This window comes from Sarcophilus harrisii, chromosome 2, assembly GCF_902635505.1.
Source record: "Sarcophilus harrisii chromosome 2, mSarHar1.11, whole genome shotgun sequence".
Taxonomy (NCBI): domain Eukaryota; kingdom Metazoa; phylum Chordata; class Mammalia; order Dasyuromorphia; family Dasyuridae; genus Sarcophilus; species Sarcophilus harrisii.
Genome location: NC_045427.1, coordinates 384,290,697 through 384,316,311, shown reverse-complemented (window position 1 = coordinate 384,316,311; position 25,615 = coordinate 384,290,697). Strand labels below are relative to the sequence as shown.

Below are 25,615 nucleotides of genomic sequence, written 5' to 3'. Positions count from 1 at the left end.
GAATATTACTGTCATCATCATTATTATTTTTAACCCCCATTCCTTGGGCAACTGGGAGTAAATCATTTTTTAAACTATAAAGATAATAGAAAGCACTTATTACACTATGTAATAAGGTAAGATATATTACATGGTGAGTTATCATGTAAAAGTTATTAGAGTTATTAATGTAATGTCATAAGGTTATTTATTACATAGTGTATTACATGTGTGTTATTACATAGTAACTGCATATTTATAAATATTGGTTGATAATATTTTATATTATTTAATTTAAAAATACTCTGAGCTTCTACTATTCATAAACTCACTGTCCCTTTCAGGATTCTTATGATGGGGGTCAGTCAAGAGGTAGGGATACTAAGGTATCCCAAAGTGGAAACTTCATTCTCTTAATTGCACATTTCCTACTATCTCAGGAGAATGCTCCACTTGGTAGCAGAGTTCTGGAGTTGATCTTGAGTGACCGAGACTCCCCAAAGAATGGGCCACCATATTCATTCCGTATCACTGAGGGCAATGATGGTTCTGCCTTCCGGGTCACAGAGGATGGTTGGCTAGTGACAGCAGCAGCTTTGAATCGAAGATTCAAAGAGCAGTATTTGCTTCAGATTCAGGTAAGAGACTCCTGAGAGGGTGTGCGTGTGTGTGTGTGTGTGTGTGTGTGTGTGTGTGTTGTGTGTACAATCTTTACTGTTTCCTAATGTCCAGTGGAGTTTATTCCTTTTTTGAATAGATTTAATTGTCAGTGATATGAAGTAAAAATCTGCTTCCTTGCATTCTCCCTATTGCTCTTACTTTTTGCCTTCTTAATTATCTCTTCTACAAGCTGAGCAAACTCAGTTCCCTCAGCTCATCCTCATGTATAGTGTCATATCTCTTCTCCTTGATACATCCCCATTTGTTAGTGAAATGTAAACATGGTCCTCAGAAATGGATACAGTCATCCACATGTAATCTGCTCAGATATAGTAGGTTAACTTGGAAGATTTGGAAGAGACATTAGGTATCATCTAGGTCAACCCTATCATCTTGGAGTTTCCAATCCAGTAACAAGACAAGACATAAGTAAAAACTATTTTTTAATGTCAATATTTAAAGGATCTGTGAGTTTATAATGTAGGCTTACTGAGACATATCACAACCCCTCTGCAATTTAATGATTGGTCTTCAAGAGTTGCTGAAGCTGAAAATTTTCCTATTCTGTAGTCATTCTGATGATGAGATTCCAAACTTAGATCAACTAAGAAAACAAACATGCAGTCAGTCAATAGACCCATATTCAAAGCTTTTCCAGCTTAACTTTCATATCTTACATTGAGAGCATAACCTTTGAAAAACCAAGGTTATCTCCATGGGATAAGATATAAGAAGAGAATTTTTATTTTTAGCTATTAATAAGGATATTTATTAAGAAGATACAGCAATGAAAAAAGTACAAACACTTTCTCCCTATAACATATCAGTTCCTGTGAAGAATAAGCAATTACTTTAAAATAGCTGCTCTCAAACACTCAAACACTCTCTCCCTCCTCTCCTCCAAGATCATTTCTGGATGCTGCATTTTATCAATGCTAAGGAAGATTTGCTACTTTTTGTAAATCCTGACATTTTGACTGTGGGGTCCATCAAATGCTAAGCTGGGTCTTTGCTGTTGTGTTGGCAGGAACTATTTTGTCATGGACTCCAGTTTGCAGACCTCTAGACCATTTACTTTTCAGATCTTACAAGGTCATTCTATTTCCAGTCTTCCATCTAAGGGTAGCAAAGTATGGACATCATAGGAAGAGAAGCAAAAGTAATCTTTGTGTTCAAGGACCCAAGGTCCCTCACTCACTTGGAGGTCCACAATAGCTCCTTCTCTCTTGATACAGAGGAGAAAGGCAGAGAAGGACTTGAGTGAAGATACAAGAAAACCTAATATATGTTAATACATGATAAGTTTATTTAAGAGGAAAAAATAAAGTGCTATCAGAGAGTCAAATATGAAGGCCATCATGGATCATGGAAATAGCAGGGAATGCTTTCTAAGAGAAGGTGGCTTTTGATTTGGACTTTAAAGAATGGTTATTCTCAGCACTGTAATGATCCAAGACAAATATGTAGGACTTATGATGAAAGGTGCTGTCCATCTCCAGTGAAATAACTGGTAGAGCCTGAATACAGATCAAAGATACTTTTTCTTTACTTTATTTTTCTTGGGATTTTTTGTCTGCATTTTCTTTCACAGAATGACTTATTTGAAAATGTGTTTTGCATGACTACACATGTATAACCTATGTCTAATTGCTTGCTTTTCAATGAAGGGTGTGAGGCAGGAAGAACAGTTGGAACTCAAAATTTGAAAAAATAAAAAGTTAAAATCGTTTTTACATGTAATTGGGAGAAACAAAATATTAAAGCTAAAAGGAAATTTTAAAAATATAGATACAAATTCAACAAGAGAAGGGCAGGGAGGAAACTTCAGGCTTGGGGTGCATGAACAAAATGTGCAGAAGTTGGCAAGTACCAGATGTTTAGAGAATAGAGGAACAGTTTGACTTGAATGTTTGGAGGGGAATAATATGAGATAAGGCTAAAAAAAAAAAAGAGTAACCCTTGATTGTGAAGGTTTTCCAATGCAAGGCAAAGCAACTTAAGAGCTTTTATTTGGTAGAAATAGAAAGTCACTGAATTTTTTTGAGCCAAAAAGTGACACAAGATAGATTAGTCTGATTGTGCTGTAAAATAAATTGAATTTAATTAGAATAAATTGAATAAATTAGAAGCACTAGGCAACAGCAATGCAAGGAAAAACAACTTTGAAAGACATAAGAACTTGGATCAATACAATGTCCAACCCCAACTGTAAAAGAGTAATGATGAAGCATGTTCTCCACTTCCAAACACAGGATTGCTGGATTCAAGGTCCACAATGAGATATAAATTTTAGACTATGGCAAATATGTGGATTTGTCTTGCCTGATTATGTTTGTTTTCTTGTTTTGTTTCATTTTTTTCTTACAAGAATTGTTTTTTATTATTATTATTGGGGAGTGGGAAGAGATTTGAGAGGGAGAAGGAAAGGTAGAGATAGTGATAATTCCTCCCCCCCCCAAAAAAAAAGAAAAAAAAGGGTTTGTTGAAGCATTTCTTTAAAAAAAAACCACAGAGAGAATAGAATATAGATAAGTAGGAAGCTTTGAAAGTAGCGTGTTAAATATATTATATAATAAAAAATAAGTTGTACATAACAGATAATCCTCTTTTTCTATTTGTCTTTGCAAAAGAAAACATTCCCTTTTATTATTCATTAAATTCAGAATAAAAAAAATAAGGATTTAGAAAATGCAAGGAGTTTAATGCAATTGCTTAAGAGGAGATAGATTCCAGAGAAGTTGTATGTCTAGAAATGACTGGCTGTAAATATAAATGTAAAGTGTAAATGTGAAAAAAAAAATGAAATGATTGACAGCATATGATAAAAGAGAAGAAGGAAGAGAAAAAAAACAACTTAAGATTATAAACCGGGGAACTGGGGAATGGAAATTATATTTATAGAAGCAACAGCAGTTTTCAATGGGGAGGGAGTAAGAATGCTGCTAGATATATTAAAGAGGTACTGGTGAAAGATACAAATGGGGATGACCAGTAGGGGCTGGAGGTATAGATCCTGAACTGAGAAAGAGAGGTCAGAGCTGGGGAATATAGATTTTATGAATTACCTTCACAGTAATCATAGTTGAACCTGAAGGCTGAGGTGGGTGAAGGAAGGTCAGGGAAGCAAAGAATTCTAGGGTAGTAGCTAGAGAGGCCCCAAAGTGAGATGCATAGAGGCAAATTATGGGGTCAATCAAGACTGCAAATAGAAGAAAGAATGTAGAGAAAAAAAGGGCCAGAACCTTGAAAAGCATTCACATTAAGAAAGTAAGGATATAAAGAGCCAAGAAAAGAAAATTAAAAGAACATTTAGAAGTAGGTGGATAACCAAGTGAGTGTGTTATGGTACATTTGAACTTAAGAGAAAAGTTAACAGGAGACGTGATCAACGAATATGATGCTACAGAGGGGCATTTGATTAAAGGAAGCCAGTTATAAGAATTGAGGTGGGAGTGGGTAATGTGGAAGTAGAGGCATAGATAACATTTTAAGAAGTATATCAGTAAAAGTAAAGTGGGAGATAGTATAGAAAGATCAAGAAAAGGCCTTTTTCATTGGTGGATCATCAATGCTTAATAGCATGTGGACAGGGGATAAAATGGATGATGATGATGTGTGAAGAAGGGGATATTCAAAAATGTAGTAACTAGTGAGGTTAGGTGGACATGTGGCCAATAATGAATAGGAAGACAAGTGAAATCAGAGTTGTTAAGATGGACTGAAAAAATAGGACTGAAAGTGATATGGGTGAGGTGTGAGAAAATGGGTGAGGTAGATGGATAGCGAAGTTGTGGCCAGCAAATGGAATTTCAGATATCTGTATCTGGGAAGAAGCATGTGCAGCTCTAAAATGATGAAGTCAAAGCAGAGAACAAAAGTATATTCAGAAAGTATTGTTTGTTTTCTCGAAATGGTCAATAAAATTTTATTCATATATTTTCTATTTATATCACTTATATTTCTAAATGTGGCCCTTCCCCTCTAAGAGAACCATTCCTTATAATAAAGAATAATAAAGAGGGGTAAAAGAAACTCTTACAATTCAGCAAAATGAATCAACCCTTCGAAAAAGTCTGATATTCTGCACTGTTGCATATCATAGATGAGAAACTAGTTTCTCACCTCTCCAAAGAAAGGAGAAAGCTGCATTTTTATGTCTCTTCTTTTTGGACAAACTTGGCCATTTAATAGCATTTAATTTTAGTTGTTTTGCTGTTCTCTCCCTTTACATCATTGTAAGCATTGTGCATATTGTTTACTTAGCTCTGGTTATATCACTGTATCATTTCCATATACATCTTCCCATGTTTCTCTGAAGCCATTGCATCCATCAGATTCATTGCTAATGAGTGTGGTTGTGGTCTTCCTTGACAGGTATCAGACAGCGGAGTTCCTCCTCTCTCTTCTTCAGCTTTTGTCAATGCCCAAGTCACAGAGCAGAGTCAGTACCCACCTTCTGCCCTCCCTCTAGAGATCTTCATCACCACGGGGGAGCAAACGTTTCAGGGAGGCGTGGTAGGGAAGATCCATGCTACCGACCGGGATCCTCGTGACACTCTAACATATAGACTAATGGACAAAAAGCCCACCCATAGCTACTTTTCAGTGGGTGTTGCTGATGGCAAGATCATTGCCAATGAGGGGCTGCCCCATGGCCACTATAGCCTCAAAATCAATGTCAGTGATGGGACCTTTGTGACGTCTGCTGGAGTCCAGGTTCATGTGTGGCATGCAGCCCCAGAAGCCCAGGCACACACGGTCCTACTGCAGTTCCGCCATCTCTCCCCAGAGGAATTTGTGGGTGACCATTGGCGCAACCTGCAGAGGTTTTTGGGCAGTGCCCTGGGTTTTGAGCGTCAGCACATCTACCCTGTGAGCCTGCAACCTGCAGAGGAGGCGGTGGGAATAGACCTCCTCCTTGCCTTTGAGGAAGCTCTGGGCTCTTTCCATGAACCCCGAAGCCTTGCAGACTCCATTGCTCGCCGGGCCAGGGAAATGGAACACTCTGTGGGAATCCATCTGACCAAAGTAGTTCCTGTGGTACTATGCCAGGGCCCAGGCTGCCAGGAACACACCTGCACAGAGACTCTTCAACTGGACTCAGGAGCCGTGTCCACCTACAGCACAGCCAGAATTAGCATCCTGACCCCTAAGTACAGCCTGAGACTGAACTGCTCTTGCAATGGTGAGGGAACCTCCTTGTCCTTGGGGCAAGACTGACACTGCCCTAATTTCCCAGGATTAAATCCTTAATCTCTTTAGGTCCCAGGTTAATGTATCTGCATTTTAGTTGTTAAGACTATTGAATTGAATCCATTTTAACTGGATGGATGTTGATTTAATTGCTATCACATATAAAGTCCCCAGTTGGATGCTGGATACTTAGAGATACAAAGTTTAGAGTCCCTGCCCTGATGCATGCTTAAGTTTTAGCTGATGGATATGATACATAATACAAAGATAACAATAAAACAAGTATATCAGAAAAGTATAGAAAACAGTACTGAGTGAGATCTAGGTTAGGAAAAGTTGTTACTTTTGGGGAGAAGCAGAAAAGGCCATTTTGGTAAAGGATTATTTGAGTGAAGGTATCTAACTGGCAATGGTACTCCTGTACCATTCTAGGGAAAGGGCTTAAGGTTGGAGATATAGCTTTAGGAGTTATTTCCATATATATGAAATTGAATCTATGGGAGTGAGATCACCAGGGAACAAATGTAGAGAAAGAGAAAAAGATCAAGGATAGAACATTGGAAAAGACCCCTCTCTGCGAGATTGGGAAAGAGATGAGGAACCAGCAAAGTGAGATCTAGGTTAGGAAAAGTTGTTACTTTTGGGGAGAATCAGAAAAGGCCACTTTTAAGGATGGACAGAAATAGAAAAGGCAAGGAATGGGAGGCATTCCAAATAGAAGGAACAGTGTGTGCAAAGGCAAGAATAGATGTGTGTAGAATATGACAATCTGGTACTCTGCTGAAAGTGCTCTCACCAAGGCTGCCAATAGTTACCTAACTGCTTAAGCCCATTTCAGCCCCTATCTCTCTTGACCGCTCTGCAACTTCTGACATGTCACCCACTCATTCCTATATATTCTTTCTCTCTGTCTTTGCTTCCACTCTCTCTCCTAGTTTCTTCTTCCCCTAATTCTTTGACTATCCCTCCTCAGTTTCCTTTGTTGAATCATCATTTATTTCTTTGTATGTGTCTTAGACCTACTATTTCTCACTCGTTTCCATGGTGATCTTATTTGTTCCCATGGATTCAATAATTGTGTAGTCAAACTTCCAAATCAATATATTTCTTCCTAATTTCTCTTCTGAACTCTAGTCTCCCATTACTATCTAAACATCTTGCTGAGTTTGGCATTTCAACGTTAACATGTCTAAAACTGCATCTTTGTATCTCCTATTTCTAGCATAAAGAGAATATTGTAAGGGAGTGAAACTGGGAGGGGTGTGAGAAATAAAAGAGGTCAATGACTTCAAGATTATAAACTGGGTGGCTAGGAAGATGGTGGTAACATAAGCGGAAATAGAAAAGTTGCTTAGGAAGGGGGGAAGATGAATAGTTCTATTTGGGCCATGTTGAGTTTCAAGTGACAATGAATTATTTGCATGAAGGTTTCTAACTGGCAATGGTACAAGAGTTCTAGGGAAAGGGCTTAAGGTTGGAGATGTAGCTTTAGGAATTATCTCCATATATATGGAATTGAATCCATGGGAATGAAGATCACCAGGGAACAAATGTAGAGAAAGAGAAAAAGATCAAGGATAGAACATTGGAGAAGATCCTCTCTCTGTGAGGTTGGGAAGGAAATGAGGAAACAGCAAAGGAAACAAAGTGGTTAATGAAGCAAGAGGATAACCAGGAGAGTGTACTGTTTCTAGAATAGGAAGGAAATCATGTCCAATGCTGTAGAGAGTTTAAGAAGGATGAGTACAGAAGCCAACTTGCAGAGGACTGAAAAGAGATAGAAATAGAAGTGGTGGCATTGACTGTAGACAAATTATCCCCTGTGGAAAAGGCCACAATTTAATGTTGTTATGGAATGGTTACTTCTCTCTAACCATGGCCCCTGCCTGACCCCCATCCCCAATCCTGAGGACTTGCTAAGAAATCTCCTATTAAAAGCCCCTCATTGAGCCTTGATTCTTGCCTTTGATTAACCCCAATTCTAATATAAGCCCTAACTCCAGCTCCCAAGAAAGCCTTGAACTGCCAGGGGTCCCTATTTCCCAGAGAACAGAGAGAAAAGTCCTGATTCACCTGACTGAGATTAAGGTAACAAAGCTTGTTGTTGCAGACACAGCTGCCAGGTTTGGCAGTCAGAGCTCGGTGCAGTACAAACACCCTTTTGCCCAGAACTGGCATATCCGTCTCCAGATGAAAACCCAACAGCCTCATGCTTCATTGCTCTTCCTCAACTGGTCCACGGTGGCCTTCCTGGAGGTAGGAGTCAATCTTTGGGGGAGGGGGGAAGGCGATACAATGGATGAGGGGTCTGTCCTGTCTAGCCTTCTGCTTCCTGGCAAAGAGAATCTTACAAAGACTGTTAGAGTTGGATAGGGTGTGAGAGTTAGAGGGGACTTTAAAATAGAAAATTCCGTGCCATAAGTGGAAGGGAGTCTTCGAATAGAGTGTAAAAGCTAGAAGGTGGCTCCAATATTATCTTGTTCAACCATCTTATAATGCAGAGAAACAAAATGAAGCCCAGAGAAATAAAGTGACATGTTCAAGAATAAACAGCTAAGTCTTAAGCAGAGATTTTTTTATCTCCTAGCCAGGGTTCTTTGTGCTGTACCATAACACTTACTCAAGAGAAATAAGTTGAGATCATTATTTTGTTATTGTTCAATTATCTGAACCCTTGATGATCAATCCCATTTGGAGATATAACTGACTGAGAATAACAAAGTTCCCTACTTCGTGATGTCTTTGTTCACTGTGTTTCTTATGTTTTTTTTTTTTTTTTTTGGATGTATTCTTGATCCTTCTTCCTGCCAATCAAAATTCTATCCATCTTTTGAGACTCGGTTCCAGAGTCACTTCCTCCCTCTCCCCTTTCATCTCCTTGAGCCGTTATCATCTCTTCCTCTATTCTGTGCCATTTTATCCAGTTCTTTCATGGTCTCAGGTGTGACATTCTTGCCTGAAAAGCAAAGATAAAAGCTCCTGAAGACACATTTTTCTTCCATTGATATACATGTTAACCAACCTACCTTGCCACCTTCTTTACCTTGCATGATTTGTGTCCATGTTCCTCTCATAAATCCTTCACAAAGACTAACAGTGCTTCAAGAATTCAAAAGAGAATAAGAGTTCACATTTACATAGATAGAGCTTTACCATTTACTATTGGTCGTCTTCAAGCACAAAGGAAATTTACCACTTGTAGTCTTGGAGGATTGCATTATATTAGGAAGAAGTATAGTGCAGTGGAAGATTAGGAATCAAGACACATGAATTCTATCTTTTTCTTTGCTGATCATTTACTGTGTGACTCTGGACTTGTCACTTCTCTCTGAGTCTCAGCTTCCCCATCTGCAAAATTGTTGTAATAATCCCTGCCATGCCTCTCTCTCAGGACTGTTATATGGATCAAAGCAGATGATGTGTGTGAGTATTTTGAAAATTATGAAGTGTTATACAAATACTTTACTTTGAAGAAATCTGTGACTTCCAAAGTGTTGGTATTTCTTATACCAGTACAGAATGCAAATTGCTGCCCTCTTCTCATTCTGCTTGGTTCTGATCCATATCTTTCCATAAAATCCTCCCCCAACAATCCACTTACTGTACTAGAGGCCTTCTCTGATTCCTCTGTGAACCTAGTAACATGAACTGTCCAAGTCTTCTTGCCTCTCATTGTTATAACCTATCTACCTTTTTTTTCTGATTACATATGTACTGGATAATTATGTCTTTTTTTTGACTGTTCTTTATGCCTAATATGCTGAAACCTGTGCAACCCAGCACATATCATTCTATCACCCATTGGTTTACTTTTAATTTTGATTATTCAGAAATTGTGGTGTTTTGTGATTCAAAGCCATATGAGTTGGGCTTTTGTAGAATAAGGGTGCTTGGGACCATTACTGTGTAATTTATTAAATGTCAGTCAAGCCTATCTCCTTTTATTCAGTACTAGGCCTTCTTCATTTTCTATCCATATTGTTTTCCTAAGATAATTATACTGGTTAACCAACTTTAAATGGATACATTCAAATATATATAAAAAAATGCTGGGTTTTTTCAGCATAAATGGCTAAAAGTTTTTCTAGTAATTAATACTTTTACTACAGAGATCTTATAATCTTCTGGAGCTCAATAAAATGAACATAATGTCACCAGTGAATGAAACAGACAAAATCATAGAAACAAGCCCTCATACCTCTTATATACAAAATTCAGAATATAAATTAATTCTTAAAACCATTAAAAGATGATTTAAAAGTCATCTATGTGTGCTTAACCTGTAGCCTCAATCAAAAAGCATTAAGCACTTACTATGTGCCATCTCCCTTCCAGCTCCCACTCTCAATATAAAGGAAGTACAGAAAGGCAATTATACAGTCTCCTCTCTTCTAACTTAATAGCTATTTGCAAAACTGGACAGTGGAACCAGCTGTTATGATCTCCCATTAATGGCTTTTTGGGTTTACTTTGCAGCTGGCTGATGGGATGCCACGCCTGGAGTACCACTGTCAAGGTGGTTTCCAAGGGAACCTCTCTTCCACTTTCTATGTGAGTGACCAAGAGTGGCATTTAGTCCTGTTGGAGGTGACAGGGATGTCCATCCGTCTGCAGATTGATAACAAGGGCAATACTTCCACTGTACTCCCAGAGCATTGTAGAAGCCCTCAGATTGGGGGAGACCTTTTTCTGGGTGGCCATATCCGCCCTCACCTGCTTCAGCAGACTTCCAAAGCCTTTCAAGGATGTGTGAAAGACATCGTGGTCAACAGAGAAGAACTGGAACTGTTGTCTAATAACCACAAGAAGAGAGCAAGCTTTCTGAAGGGGGTAGCTCTTACCCAGTGTTGTCCCCAGGGCAATGTCTGCAGCCTGAACCCCTGCCTTAATGGTGGCCAATGCTCCGAGACCTCCAGAGGAGGTAAGGGCTTGCCCTCTTTGCAAGCTTCACTTACATATAGTATCCTAAGTGTCTCAAGTTTCCCCTAAGTTGAGAGTTCTTCATGTGGGGTCTGTGAATTTGTTTTAAAAAAATTTTGGTAACTGGATCCAAATATAAAAGTCTTGTTTTGTAATCCTATGCATTTTATTTTGTGCATTTAAAAACATGATCCTAAGAAGGGATCAATAGCCTTTATCATATTGGTAAAGGGGTCCATGAAAGACTCCTAAAAGATTACAGAATATAGAATGTTAAAGCTGGAAAAGGCTCTGAAGGAACCAAAGTTATAAGACCTGGTGCAGTAGAGAGAGTATTTGCTGGACTAGAGCTAAGAAAGAAATGGATTTGAATATCATTTAATCCCTCTCAGCCTTAATTCCCTCATTTGTAAAAAGAGGGTGTTGGACTCAATGACCTTTCAGTTCCCTTCTACTTCTAAAAATATATGGTCCTGTAGTCTAGTCAGACCCTTTTATTGTACAAATAGGAAACTAAGACCTGGAGAGGGGAAGTGATCCATTCAGTGTCAGATAGCTAACAAGTACTGGATTAGAAACAAGAACCCAACGGCCCTAACTCCTAGTGTTATTGTTCAGTCATTTTTTAGTCATGTTTGACTCTTGGTGACCCCACTTGGGGTTTCTTGGCAAAGAAGCTGGGGTGGTGTGCCATTTCCTTCTCCACCTTACTTTACAAATGAGGAAACTGAGATAAACAAGGCAAAGTAACTTACCCGGGGTCAGTAAGAATCTGTGGATGGATCTGAAGGAAGGGAGGGGAATCTTCCTGATTCTCAGGAGAGATATAGGAGAAAATATCATTTTGTGTGAGTTTAGATAGAAGTAAAATTCCGCTTACAAGTAAGAGAGGCCAGGGACAGGGCAGGAATGAGACAAAATGTGCATCTGGACATGGATCCATGAATTAAATGCAGAGGGGGATCTACCTGGGATGGACAATATATAAGCCTCCTTGGAAGGGTCCTCCTTGGAAGGGTCTACAGTCTTGGGTTTCTTGACCACTGAACTGTTTTTCTTTTCCTCCAAGGCTACAAGTGCATGTGTCCAGCATCTTTCTCTGGGGATCATTGTGAGTTGAGTGGAGGGAGCTGTGAATCTAGATCATGTCTGAATGGGGGAAACTGTGTCCCCAAGGCTGGAGGACCCTCTTGCAGTTGTCTCTATCCATATACAGGAGACAGGTGAGTCCAATGGGGTCAGATACCTTCCTTCTCTCTCTCTCTTAACTAACTCCCCAGGAGGTGGGGTAGGGGGACAGGAATCCCTTGGCTTGCACCAGGGGCAGCTTGGAGGGCTGAAAGAATCTGCTATGAGGTCAGATGCATGAGGGAAATCCGTTTTATTGGCCAATCCCTGAGGAGTGGTTTACTGAGCACTTGCAACTGTTTCCTGGGCTGGTCTTCTGAGGAGAAATGGTTCTACTCTCTCTCGCTCTTTTTTAAAAAGTTATTTATTTTAATACATTGCTTTATGAATCATATTGGGAGAGAAAGCCCAGAGCAAAAGGGAAAAACGATGGGAGAGATTTAAAAAAAAAAAACAGAAAAAAAAAGTGAACATAGCATGTGTGAGGTTCTACTCTTAATATTGGCATTCTTATAAATCTAGAGGGGGGAGTAGGACAAGGAGTCACTGGGCAGTTACTGTGTGTCTGGCATTGTGCTAAGATTTAGAAAACATGAAAGCAAAAACAGAATATTAAAGCTGTAAAGGACAGCTATTTGGACAGAACACTAGGGTTGGAATCAGGGAGACTTGGTGAATTCAAATCCAATCTTAGTCATTTACTAGTTGTGTGACTCTGGGCAAATTACTTTACCCTGTTTGCTTCTGCTTTCACATTTGTAAAATGAACTGGAGAAGAAAATGGCAAACCACTCCAGTATATCTGCCAAGAAAATCCCAACCAGAGTCATGAAGAGTTTGACACAATTGAAATGACTGCTCCACAACAACAAGGGTCCAATCCTTTCTGACACATAATGGCTGTGTGACCCTGGACAGGTCACTTAATCTTACTCAATATTTTAGGCCAGCCTCCTTAAACTTTTTCCTCTTGCAACCTCTTTTTGCTCAAGAAATTTTTATGATCTCAGGTATATAGGTATATAAAATAGGTATACAAATCAAACATTTACTGATAATAAATCATGATTTTGTGGCCCCTACATTTGGTTATGAGACACCATATGTGGTCTTGACCCACAATTTAAGAAGCTGGACTTTAGGCAATACTCTAAGACCACAGAATGCAGAAAAGGTGACACCTTCCTTACAATGGCAGAAAAACTTCCTCTTTGCCATGAAATCACCGATACCAATGAAATTAGTTTCTATATTCTACACTAATGAAATCACAGTTTCTACATAAATCACAGTTCTAACCATAAAAAGTGCAATGAGATCAGATGAAGGAAAGATCACTTCACTCTGGGAATGATCAGAGGAGGCTCCATGGAGCAGGTAACCTTCCTTTTGAGAGCCCAGTGCATAGCAGATGAGGGTATGGGGTCTCACCAAAGTCAGCAGAAAATTTGTCACCTGACCTCATTTTCCCTTCTCCCAAGGTGTGAGGAGATGGCTGAGTGTTCAAATGGGCCCTGTGAGACCACGACACAGACCACGGCCCACCAAGAGTGGGGCTATGGACAGCAGGAGATTAAGATAATAGCAGTTGGAGTAGCGTGCATTGTGGTCATCCTAATCGCCTTCATGGTCCTTTGCTACTACTGCCACCCAGATAAGACTCACAGACCTGTGGCCAAGGATGACCCTGACCTCTTTGCCAAAAGTGTCGGGGTGGACACTCAGACCATGCCTATTGAGCTCAATCCTCTGGATAGTGGCTCCCACAACAACCTGGACTGCGCGGGGCCTGAGGCACACAAGACTTCGGTGACGCCCGAGTTCCTCACCTTCGGGCCTGGGCCGGGCCAGCGGCAGCGCAGCATGATTGTCTGCAGCGTGGCCCCCAACCTTCCACCTGCAGCACCCCCTTCCAACTCAGACAACGAGTCTGTCGTTAAGAGCACCTGGGCTGGAGAAGAGATGGGTTCGTAGCTTGACCCACTTTTTAACTGTCTGGGTCAGGGACTTTGGGAAATGGGAGGGAGCGTCCAGGCTGTTGGTTGGGAGGGGGTGGTGAGGAACATGGGAAAGGGAGGGGACATTTATGCCTCAGAAGCAGGTGGCAGAAGTTATCCGTTGGCTTGGAGAGTTCCTTTTCCGGTTGGCCCCTTACTATTTCCTACACAAAATGAGATGGTGATAACTTGTGGGTTGGAGAAGAGGGAGCAGGGTTTTTTCCTACTAGAAGCCTGATGGAAAATTGCTGACTTTCCTTGCTAGGGTTTGTTGAATTTGCTCACTGTGGTGGTGGTTTTGATTACCACCTCTCCTTCTAGAACACTGTTACCCTGCCCTGCCAGGGGGAAGGACAGCAGTTTTCTCACTCTTCTTTCCTTTGCTCCAAAGTTAGCTCAGATACTTCTAATAAGGCTTTACTTCACTAGAGAAGAGAAATGAAACTACACCAGGAGACTGGCCTGGCCTTGGCCCTTCAGGGAATGCTTGTCCTGGCTGCTCTGGCTTGACCTCTGTGGCATGGAGTCGGAACCAGCTCTAGGTCTTTGGCCAAGGTGACTCTGTTTTGACCAGGAAGCCAATGTCTCAGACACCACTAAGGGGGATGGGCTGTGACAAGATCCATCCCCCATCCCTCTGTTCCCTGGCCTTTGGTATAAGAGCCTTGAGGGACACAAGGGGAGATGTAGAAGCAGTATCTCTTATAGTTGAAAGGGAACTGCATTTGGAGTCAGAAAACCTTAGTTTGAATCCTGTCATAGTTCCTTGGTATCTTTGTGATTTAGGGAAATCTTTGGGCCTCAGGTTCCTCATCTATTAAATGGGAGTTTTTTCTAGTTCTGTGGTCCTTTCTTATTCTAAAGCCTGATTTCCTAAAGTAGATTCATTAACATCAAGCTGTCTGATCCCCCTGCTTTCTCCCCCAAACCCTTCACTCCCCAGCACACACTCTCACAGCATCTTCTATCTCTTCTCTACTGTGCTCTCTTCACCTTTATCCTCCACCCCATCCTTCATGGTCATTTAGTGGCCAAAGTGAGTGAGGAAATCTGGGTTATCTTAGTCACACAAAAGCATGAGGGGGCTTTGAACTGACCGTCTCATCTTTTCCTTCCAGTGTACCCAGCAGAAGCCACCTTCTGGGCCCCTGCGTATGCACCAGCTGAGCTTCAGGATTATCCCCGTTATGAGGTGATCCAGGCCCCATTGCCAGCTTCACCCCACCGTGCTCCACCTCCATCTGTGGAACCTGAGCCATCTACCCTGTATGGAGGCTTCCCGTTCCCACTGGAGTCAACCAATAAGCGGGCCCCCATCCCACCAAGATACAGCAACCAAAACCTGGAGGACTTCCTGCCTCTGCCGGCCCCCAACCCAGATCCAAGGGAACGTCCACATAGTCCATGCCCCAATGAGTACACAGCCATTAGCTACTACCCCTCTCATCTGTTGCAGCCCGGGGGTCCCCTCTATCCCGTTGAGGGGGCCTACAAACGGGTGAGCGTACGGCTCAGCGTGGCGCAGCCCTCCTATGCAGACTGTGAGGTGGTACCCTGCCCACCGGGTCGTCCACTGCATTATGAGGGATCTGACATGATAGAGAGTGATTATGGCAGCTGCGAGGAGGTCATGTTTTAGTTGCAGGGCCACAGAGGAGGACAAGAGCAGGACAGGAAGGGAGAAAGGGACTTGGCCCTTTGGACACATTCCTTCCTTTCTCGTGGGAGAGCATGGGCGAGAAGTCACCATGGCCCTCCTCTTGTTGATACCCAAACAGCTCTTCAGGAGCCAGGGCATTTCCCCTGGAAATAGGGGGTGACCCTGTGGGTACTATGTCTGACAGCTCCAGAGACGGCCCCCAGCCCCTGGATAACCAGGAGAGCACGGACCAGTTGCCCAGGAAGACCGCCTGGGTTGGAGAAACTGGTCTTGAATTCAAGCTAAGTAGGCAAGGCTTGTGTGTCTACTTTTTATTTTTTCTCCTCAGTGATTAAGGCAGACAGGACTGGCCCTGGGTCTCCAGTTTAGCTCAACAAGGGCTACACTTTTAGACAATCCATGACCCTAACAAGATCATTCCTGCAGGGCCGTGGTGAAGGGCATTGAGAACCCAAGGTCCATAGAGGCCTCTCTCCAAGGATGGGGTTGGCTCTGGGGGGGTCTGAAAGGCCTGCCACTCCCAGGGATCCCAAATCTGATTGGTATGAAAACTTTGCCTTTCTGACATGGGGATGAATAGATGGCTGGGGATTGCTCCCACCAATATCCCTGCTTCCTAACTATTCCTGAAGAGTCCAGGAAGCCAGAACGATAGTCTTTCATATTGAATCATCTCTCTCTGCCCTTAGTTTCTGGGGTCTGCCCCATTCATGAAGACAACAGGGCCTGGGATACCCGTTTGGGACAGGAATGGCCACACTGGCCACTACCAGCAGTTTTCACATCCTCTCACTGCTCTGAGGCCTGGGTGGCCCCAGACTTCCCAGTGATTCCCCCAGCCCCACTGCAGGCCTGCCAGCCCCAGTATTCTGTGAGATAATGCCACACCCATGCATGGAGGTGTCAGTGTGGGTGTGTATGCATACATGTGTTCATATATATCTAATAAATAAATATATATGTATATATATAGCTGGGAGAGGGAGTGGGGATGGGGACTCAGGCCCCTGGCTGCCCCCCATTTCCCCCATCCCCCGCTAGGGTCCACTGCCTTTTCGTGTCACGTCTCTGGAGTTGAAGAAAATTGGGGACTTTCACAGAGCATCTTGCACTGACTGCTGTGTGTCTGTGGAGTCTGCCTCGGGATGGAATGGATGTGGCGTGTGGGAGTGTGTATGCTGACCGGTGTGAATGGATTTTTTTTTTTTTACAATAAAAGAGAACTTTTATTTTACTTTCTGGGACTCCTTGGCTTTTCCTGCCTGGTGTGAGTGAGGTTGGTGGGAGGGTATATGAGGAGGCATCTGGCAAGCAGGATGTAGCTTCCTTGGTTGGCTACAGGGCTATGATGTAGATTCCACTGGACTATACGGTCTTACCTGAAACCTGACAAACATTGCCTTTCTGGGGGCCCAAACTTGTGCCAAGTTCCGTGGGGGAATATGTTGTTGTTCAGTCACTTCAGTCATATCTGACTCTTTGTAACCCCATCTGGAGTTTTCCTGGCAAAGATACTCAGGAGTTTGCCATTTCCTTGTCCAGCTCATTTTACGGATGAGGAAACTGAGGCAAACAGGACTAAGTGATTTTTCCCAGAGTCCCACAACTTGTAGGTGTCTGAGATCGGATTTGATCTCGGAAAGATGTTTTCCAGATTACAGACCCTGGCACTCTATCCACTGTGCTACCTAACTGCCTCAATGGGGGAAGGCAATAGGAAAAGACAGTTTATAGTCTCAGAGAGCCTACAGTCTCACTAGGGACACAAGCATATGAATCCATGAGAAGGAAACAATTTCTGGTAGTGCCCAATGAGCAAAGCAGAGAGGCACAGTGAAAGGGATGCTGGCTTTGGAGTTGGAGTCTCGGCTCTGCTCACTGTGCATCAGTGTGCATCTAACTTCCCTGAGCTCAGTTTCCTTACCTGTGAAATGGAGTTGTACTAGATGGCCTCTAGATTCCTTTAAGCTTTAAATCTAAAATCCTATAGAGAGACAGCTAGATGGCACAGTGAAGAGCGCATCAGCCCCGGAGTCAGGAGAACCCGAGTTTAAATCTGGCCTCAGACACTTAATACTTCATAGCTGTGTGACTCTGGGCAAGTTGACTTAATCTCAATTGCCTCCCCACTCCCCACCAAAAAAAAAGCGTATGGATCAGAGGAAATATGTATGTGGGCTATAACATGAAAGGTTAAAGAAGATCCTATGGTCACATTGTGTGGCTCAGATGAGTCCCTTTTCCTTACATTAGTAAGTATACCTATGTCACAGGGTTGTGAGGAAAATGTTTCATAAACCTTAAAGGGCTACAGAAACGTGAACTTTTTCCTTAATCTATTCTTTGAATTATAAGCAGGATTTAGTGAGAGGGAAGACTTTGGCAGAGGAAACAAAATAACACTACAGAGGCCTATACTTTCCTGGACTAGGCCTGGAAATATGAATGAGCCCCATGGTATGGACAAGAGGAAGGAGACAGATCTTGCTGGAGTGCAGGGTTCATAGGAGACAGCATTAGGAATATTGAGGAAAAAATGTTAATACTATTACTATATTCTGCAATTTAAGGCTATTCTGCCAGAAATAATTTAACTTAATTTATTATTAATCTATACCCAAGTCATTTCCAGCTTGCAGTAAAAAATGTTCACACTGGCTTAGTCTCTCCCTTTCTCCCTTTGCCCCACTTTATATGACTAACCCAACACAATTTTAGGTATAGGAATCTTGAACAAGGAAAAGAAAACTCAAAAAGCATTTACTGCATTTACTATGTACCTACTATGTGCCAGGCACTGTATTCAGTGCTAGAAATACCAAAAACAAAAAAGGCAAAAACAGTCTTTGCCCTTAGAGAACTTACAATTTAATGGAGGGAACAACATGCAAACAACCACATACAGAGAAGATACAGACAAGATAAATTGGAGGTAAATTTCAAAGAAACAACACTCAAATTAAGGGGGACTTGGAAAGGCTTCTGGTAGAAAAGATCTCCATCCTTATCTAGGGAGCCTTTGTGGCAGTCATAATTACCAAATTTTTTACAGCAGGCTCCAAGGAGAGTTTTCTGTGCTAAGCCCTGGGAAGAAAGATGGAAGTATTAGCCTTTTGGAGTCAGAATAGATACATGTAGCCTTAAGTACACAGGGCACTAGATACCCCTTCTTTGGGAGCCACTGAGGCAAAAGGCAGTCTTTAAGACCTATGAATCCGTGATACTGGTTGCTATACTGCCCTGAAAGGGCACAAATGGAATTTCTGCCTTTTATTACTATTCTAATCCCTACTACCTTCTCCTGTCCTTACAATTATCATCTACTTCCTGTATGCCCCCATCCCTCCCACCTTCCAGCCTTTCCTAGTAACACATCCCACTCCCCAACTTTGCCAAGTATTGTTTCAGGAATTATGCTTCTGCTTGGCTTCAGAAAATAGAACAATAACCAATGAATAGGACATACAAAAAAACTATTTCAACTCAATAAGGAAGAATTTTCTAATGCTTAATGCAATCTAGTAATGACATGAGCTCCTGGAGCTCAATTCCACTGGAGATGGGGGAGCAGAGACTGGATGGCTCCCTCCCTGACCTTGTCAGGGGTGTTATAAGAGAATAATGAATGGATTAAAAACTTGGTGGAATTAATTTAAGTTCTGAGGATCTTAATGGCTTGTTGATGGTTACAATTGCCTCTCAGCTACCCTTTCAAGAGGTCAGTGATACTCTAGACCTTGTACTTCTATTCCACTCTGCCTTGCTCCTTTTTTAGTTATTAAGAACCTGGACACCAGAGGGCATTCTTTAGTAAAACTAGAGAGGAAAAGTCACGATTCCTTCTCAGAGAAGCATTCTTTATTTGCATATCACCAACAATTTGATGCTATCATTTATTTCAAGAAGAGAATGGTCTTTAAACTATTGGAAATTCTCAGTGCAACTGTGGGGTTTTGGCATCTGCTCCTAGGTTTTTCCTATTTTTGAAGGGGCTTTGTAAGTCTGAAAGAAGCAATCCATTCAACAGTCCCTGACTCAGAGTCCTGATGAGAGACATAGATGTCTCTGATAAAAGTAGCTTGTTACCTAACAGGCCATGGACATGCAGGAATAAGGCCCAAACAACCATTAGCAGCAATAGAAACAGCAGTGTTACAGAGCAGTCAAGAAAGCAAATGCTGTCTCAGGCACCAGGTCACACCTCAAACTGTGTTCAGTTCTGGGCTTCACATATAAAGGAGGACAATGATAAATAGAATTATGCGTCTAGAGGGCAGCAACTATGGTGGAAGCCTTGGTGACCAGGCCATACTATTGTTGAACTGAGAATATTTAGCTTGAAGTTCAGGAAAAGACTTAGAAGAAACATGATCTGCTGTTTTCAAGTAATTGAAGGACAGTTATACATAGGAAGCATTAGTGATTTTGCTTGACTCAAAGGACAAAACCAAGAACAATAGGTGCAAGTTACTGGGAGACATATGGATCCATAGAATGGCAAAACTTTCTAAAATTTGGAGCTCTCCAATAATGTAATGGATTACCTCAGGAGGCACAGGAGTTATTTATTTGCCACTGGAGGTATTTAAGTGGAGACTAGATAACCACTTAGAGAAGCTATAAATGGAATTCTTCTTCAGGGAAAAGGTTGACCTAGCTGGATTCTGAGCTCCCCTCCATCTTTGGGACTCTCTGGGAGCCTAAGGACCACCAATTGTGGGCAGAGAGAAGTAGTCTATAGCCAAGGTGGACAAGAAGGAAAAGGGCTGAGGAAATGAATGGAAGAGTCTAACCTAAGTATATGCTATCTTTCTGATCTAGGTCTAGCTATATATGTCATGTTTCTAGAATGCTGCAATTAGAGAGCATTTTCACATTTATTATCTTATTAAATTGATTTTCTTATCCCAAGTCTTTCCCCTCTCTAATCATCTTTCAAAAAAGCTGCTTCAATAATCTTTCTAAAAATATATGTCTTACTATAGCAATTAAGAATTTTCAGTGGTTGCCTATTGCTTTTTGTATAAATACAAACTTCTCAGCTTGTCATTTAAGTCTTTTCAAAATTTAGTTCTAATTTATTTTTATAAATTTTTTCACATCGTTCCTCATCACATATACTAGATTCTACTCAAAGTAGGATCACTGGCTACTCTCCAAACTTAGTCTACTTATTTCATCTCCTGGGTCCCTGCTTTGGCCTTGTCCATTTCCCGATGGAATACATTCTTTCCCTCACTGTCACCTCTTGGAATCTTTAGCTCGCCTCCTAAAGAAAGCCTCTCTTGAGTTGGTAGTGTTGTCTCCCTCTTCAAATGATTTTGCATTTATTTATCTGTGTCAACACTGCATCCTTTCCAGAAAACCATAAGTTCCCTGAGGTCAGGGACTGGTTTTCCTTCTGGTTTTATTCCCAGAATCTAGTACATGCTATAGGTGCTTATGGTGTTAAAAAAAAAAAAGGAATGGGTTTCTCTGATTCCCAAAACTACTGTTTTACCCAATGTACCACATTCCGCTGTGTCTAGATATCCAGCACATCATAATCTGTGTTTCCTCCAGAGACAAGAAAGAGAAGCATTTAAATTTAAGCTCATTAAGGGTTTTGCCCAAGGAAAAAAACAAAAACAAAAAGCAACCATGAACACAAAGCCAATGGCAAAAATATTGCAAAATTAAAAAAAAACTCATTTATTGAAAGGAAAAACACATGATCTATATGCAGATCAAACACAAGATCTCCTACAAACTCCTGCATGAACCACATCTCACTTAAAATAAACATACAAGGCACCAAACATTTACAGTACTATCAGCTCTTAGTGGTTACTAGGATCTGCCATGTGGCAATCTTACACTGGATTTAAGACTTTCTACCCTCTCATTCATTTGGACAATGGTAAACATGATTGGTTGATTTTTCAGTTCAGTAATTGTCAGACATCAGCTTTAACCCTTTGATAATTCATTAACCTCTTTTTGATTTCTGACTGTGTACTTTCTGCCCCTGACCTTGCCCAAACCAATAAGAGACTTTGATGGTACAAAGATTCAGAAGACACTTGATACCATCTGACCAAATCAACTTGGAGTTAGAGGGATAAATTACTTAAACCATTCTACCCAAGGTTTCAAAGACAAAATATACGTTTCCATTCCCTTATCTCCTTGTGTCTGAAATGCAGAAATGTTTATTCACTTTGTGACTGAGGAAATTCTGCAAATTTCAAACACAGGGCAATTCTGCAGTCACCCAATCAAATCATATTCATTTTATGGCTCTATTGGGAGAAAGTGGAAAATTTATGGCTGTTCTGAGAATGTGTAACATAATATTCTGCCCAGGGAGCAACACTAAGCCCTGATCCTCTATTACTTTATTACACAGATTAAATACTGAGACCAATTCATTTACAGTAGTGAATAAGGAATAAATGTGTAAACAATGAATTTGGGATTTTATACTTGAAGACAGGAGGAAGTGAATATGTAGTGTTAAATAAAGAAGGCATTTTTCTACCTAATTGGTATCTAGACAAGTTGAGAGAAGGAGGAAAGAGCTCTTTCCTAATTTATCACTGTCAGTTTCACTACCTTAAGGGTTTCACAAAACTTAAAAGGTTTTCTCTAAGGGAAGATTATAGATTTTTAAAGGATGAGGATTTAGTACTACACATATCCAATACTAACTAGAAAAGTTGAATCCCAGAATAGGGAGACTTTAAGCTATAGGGTCTAGGCTAAAACTATTCACTTCTGCTCAGAGTTTGTGCGTATAAAGCAGTGCTCATTGGTCCAACAGTTGGACGGCACTAAATAAAAATAATGCCCTTGTAAAGAGAGATGTTACCAGGGACGGGGAATCTGCACTCAAAATGCCAGAATACAGAGTTCCCAGTTGATTTACAAATTTCCTTTTGCCCTCTCCCTAGATGAGTACTTTGTCAAGTAAGATTAGGAAACCTCCACTCCCATGTCCAGTGCTCAGTGAGGAGAAAGAACCCTGCATTCTTTGTAAAGTTCCCTCATTGTACCCTTGGCTGAAATCAGAACAATTCAGCCAGTCTAGGGAATAGATAGAAAATCCAAACAGAAAAAGCCTAGAGTATTTACAAGCAAGGAGATGTCAAAGGGAGGAAGAAACAAAGAAAGGATAGAAACATTTTGGAGGTGGGTGGAAACCCTCCCTAATGGGCAGAATCTGTAGGGCTCTCTCTACTGAGAGGATAAAGAAAAAAACCAAATTATTCTTGTGGATCTTCTGTCATTAAGTCTTTTATAAGAAATGCAGCTTCAGAGTATTTCTGTAGCTTAAGCAGAGAGAAGACCCAATGTGAACAGGAAGAAGAGAGCTTCTAGATTAGTTTCTACAAAGTGCAAAGCGAAGACACTGGTCCCTTAAGATCTGAGCAGAAAGCTGATATCATGACCTGGCTTCTACTTCATAGCTGAGAGGTCCTGGGCCTCTATCTCAAGTGTTCTAGGTCCTGAGGTCACAACCTAAACTAGAGCATTGATGCAGGAGGGGTTCCAAAGAAGTAGGAGGAAGGAGGAAGGATTGAGGACCATCCTATATAAACTGCTAGGATTAGCAACATAGATTCCAGAAACTTTCCAAATAAGGAGAATAATGCCTATTAAATTTCTTCCTAGAATTTAAGAATCAAAGAACCACAGCATTCTGTACATTCCAGTTTGCATTTGTTTTTGAAACCCCTTTACTTTCCCCTAATAGCAGATAGGTTGGGGTAGAAAACACAATTCCCATTGGCAGGAAGTAAGTTAAAAATTATGATCTGGTTCTAATAGGAAGGGAACCAGAATAAATACTCAGCTTGATTGTTTGATGTAAATCCTTATTACTTAAGTTTTTAAGTGTCTTTTATCCATTAAGAGACATTGTACATTTAAAAAGAAATTCTTCTTCAGCCTCTTCACCTGGCAGCCAGCTGAATTTGGCTTTGGAGCAGCAAAGAAGGAAGGAGGGACGTCTGACAAGCTACTTATTCCAGAGACATGGGGTGGCCACAACTGAAGCTTTTGCCTTTAGCCCTTGCACTGACATAGAAGCCTGAGTCCTACTTGAGGCAAAAAGGCAAAGCAAAGATGGAAAGATGAACTTCCTTTCCCTAACATAATCCCTAAGGCACCTGTCTTTCTAGAACAACAGAGCAGAGGGATAAGGTGAGAGCACAGGGAGGGGTATGAGATGCACCCAGTGGACCTTTACTAAAACTTTGTCACCACACACAGCCAAAGAATTCAATAATGCTCTTTTGAATTATTTCCCAATCCCTGAACAGGAAGGGTGAGGAAAGAATAAAAAGTTAGATGAGTGAGACTCATCTTCAAGAGTATAGTTTCTTCCCTTCTCAAACTCAGGACTAAGAGGCTTCCAAACCTTAATTTAAATAAATAGAAAGATTCTGAATTCAGTATTCAATGTGTTCAAAGTGCTAAGTGATGAGGAATATGCTCATATTCATCCTTAACATGTGGTAGACTCTGAGGGAATTCTGCTGCCTAAGGTGCTCCAGAAAACTTGAATCAAGCCAGGATCAAGACTGTAACTTAAAGTATTCTGCTGAAAGTAGTTTAAGGTGCAAACCCCTGAAAGAGTCTGGAAGGCAAGAAAAATCAGAGGTAAAAGAACAGGGATAGCAGTCAAACAGATGATCCTTGTTTTGTGAAGGTATGACCCAGAGGAGAGGAAACTATCCAGGTGAATCACTGAAAAGTGGAGAGTTGTGCTGCACTAAGATAGAAACCACAAAAGGTAAGAGGAGAGAGAATGAACGGGTTAAAAAAAAGTACAAAGAGATCACCATCACTACTGGAATTGTCCACAGCCTAACCTGTCCTGCTGGCCTGCCTATTTACAAGTCTCTGATTGACAAGTAAGAGCAGCCCTCTACCTTGCCCGTTTTGGTTATCGCCAGCCTTATTCAAGGCTTTGGTGACATACTCTTGGTGGGTGGGGTTGGTGGTATGGTGCAGAGAATGTACCAAAAAGGTCACTGTACAAAGGCACTAGCAATGTTTGCAAGGGTGGGAGACACACTTGGCTGGATCAGCTCATAGATTGCTTGGTAGGTGCCCACCACAAATCCAACAAAGCCGAAGACGCTGATCAAGATGTCCTTAGCAATGGTGATAGGACTCATGCCCTCCGAGTAATATGTAGCGATCTCCAGGAGTGGAGGGATGATCAGAGCCAGGGCGCTGCTGCTCACGGAGCCCACCAACGAGATGACAAGGTCTAGCCGGGGAATTAAGATGGCCAAGACACCTGCAGAAAGAGAACAAACTTCTGTTTATGATCAGCCTAGGAAAGAATAAGAAGACATGTGCCCTTGATTACATCTTCCTTAAGTACACTCTTCCTGCTATTATCCTTTTCTCTCTCTAAGCTTCTATCACTACCTATCTACTGGTTCCTTCCCTATACCTACAATATGATGTTTCCTCTACCACTATCTTTAAAAATCCTCACTAGACCCTACCCTCCCTGCAAGCAACTGTCATCTTTCTCTTACCTTCCTTAGTTAAACTACTTGAAACAATTGTCTCCACTTACACTATTCATTCCCTTTCCTTTCCCTCTCTTCTAACTTCTCCTTCCTTCCTTCAAACCTCCCTTTCCAATCTTATTACTCAACTGAAACTATACTTTCCAAAGTTACCTGTGATTTCTTAATTTCTAAATCAGATTCCCTTTTCTCAATCTTCATCCTCTTGCCTTCTTCACGGCATTTGGCAATGGCCATCTTCTCCTCATGAATACTCTTTCCTTTGGATTTTTGTGTCCCTGTCTTTTCTTGATTCTCTTCATATCTGTCTGGCTTTTCTTTCTCAGTCTTTTTTGGTGGATTTTCATCCACATTCTAAATTAGAGATATGACCAAAGGTTCTGGACTTGATCCTCTTAACTATCTACACTCACTCTCAGGGAGGTCATCAGCTCACATCACAGATGTGCAACACATCTATGTGCTGGTGAGTTCAAGAACTAAGTTCTTAGCCTTAGTCTCTCTGCTGAACTCTAGACTCACAGCACCAATTACTTTCTGGACATTTC

General features: G+C 41.3%; 2 protein-coding genes across 4 annotated transcripts in view; one reads left to right on the top strand and one right to left on the bottom strand.

The window, feature by feature from the left end:
* The window catches only part of FAT2 (FAT atypical cadherin 2), a 109,239-nt gene extending 92,235 nt beyond the window's left edge, over positions 1-17,004 (top strand). For both annotated transcript variants that reach the window (XM_031953557.1, XM_031953556.1), the window contains exons 18-24: positions 420-617; positions 5,014-5,824; positions 7,943-8,088; positions 10,309-10,753; positions 11,822-11,975; positions 13,362-13,846; positions 14,996-17,004. In XM_031953557.1, the coding sequence (XP_031809417.1) occupies positions 420-617; positions 5,014-5,824; positions 7,943-8,088; positions 10,309-10,753; positions 11,822-11,975; positions 13,362-13,846; positions 14,996-15,516 (2,760 nt within the window). In that variant the 3' untranslated portion in view covers positions 15,517-17,004. The remainder of the gene's footprint in view (positions 1-419; positions 618-5,013; positions 5,825-7,942; positions 8,089-10,308; positions 10,754-11,821; positions 11,976-13,361; positions 13,847-14,995) is intronic.
* SLC36A1 (solute carrier family 36 member 1) overlaps positions 5,832-25,615 on the bottom strand; it is a 79,529-nt gene continuing 59,745 nt past the window's right edge. The window contains exon 11 of one of the 2 annotated variants that reach the window (XM_031953558.1): positions 5,832-8,788. In XM_031953558.1, the coding sequence (XP_031809418.1) occupies positions 8,703-8,788 (86 nt within the window). In that variant the 3' untranslated portion in view covers positions 5,832-8,702. Of the gene's footprint in view, positions 8,789-21,202; positions 24,827-25,615 lie in introns of those variants that run through there. The other variant, XM_003756741.4, reaches the window with a different exon arrangement.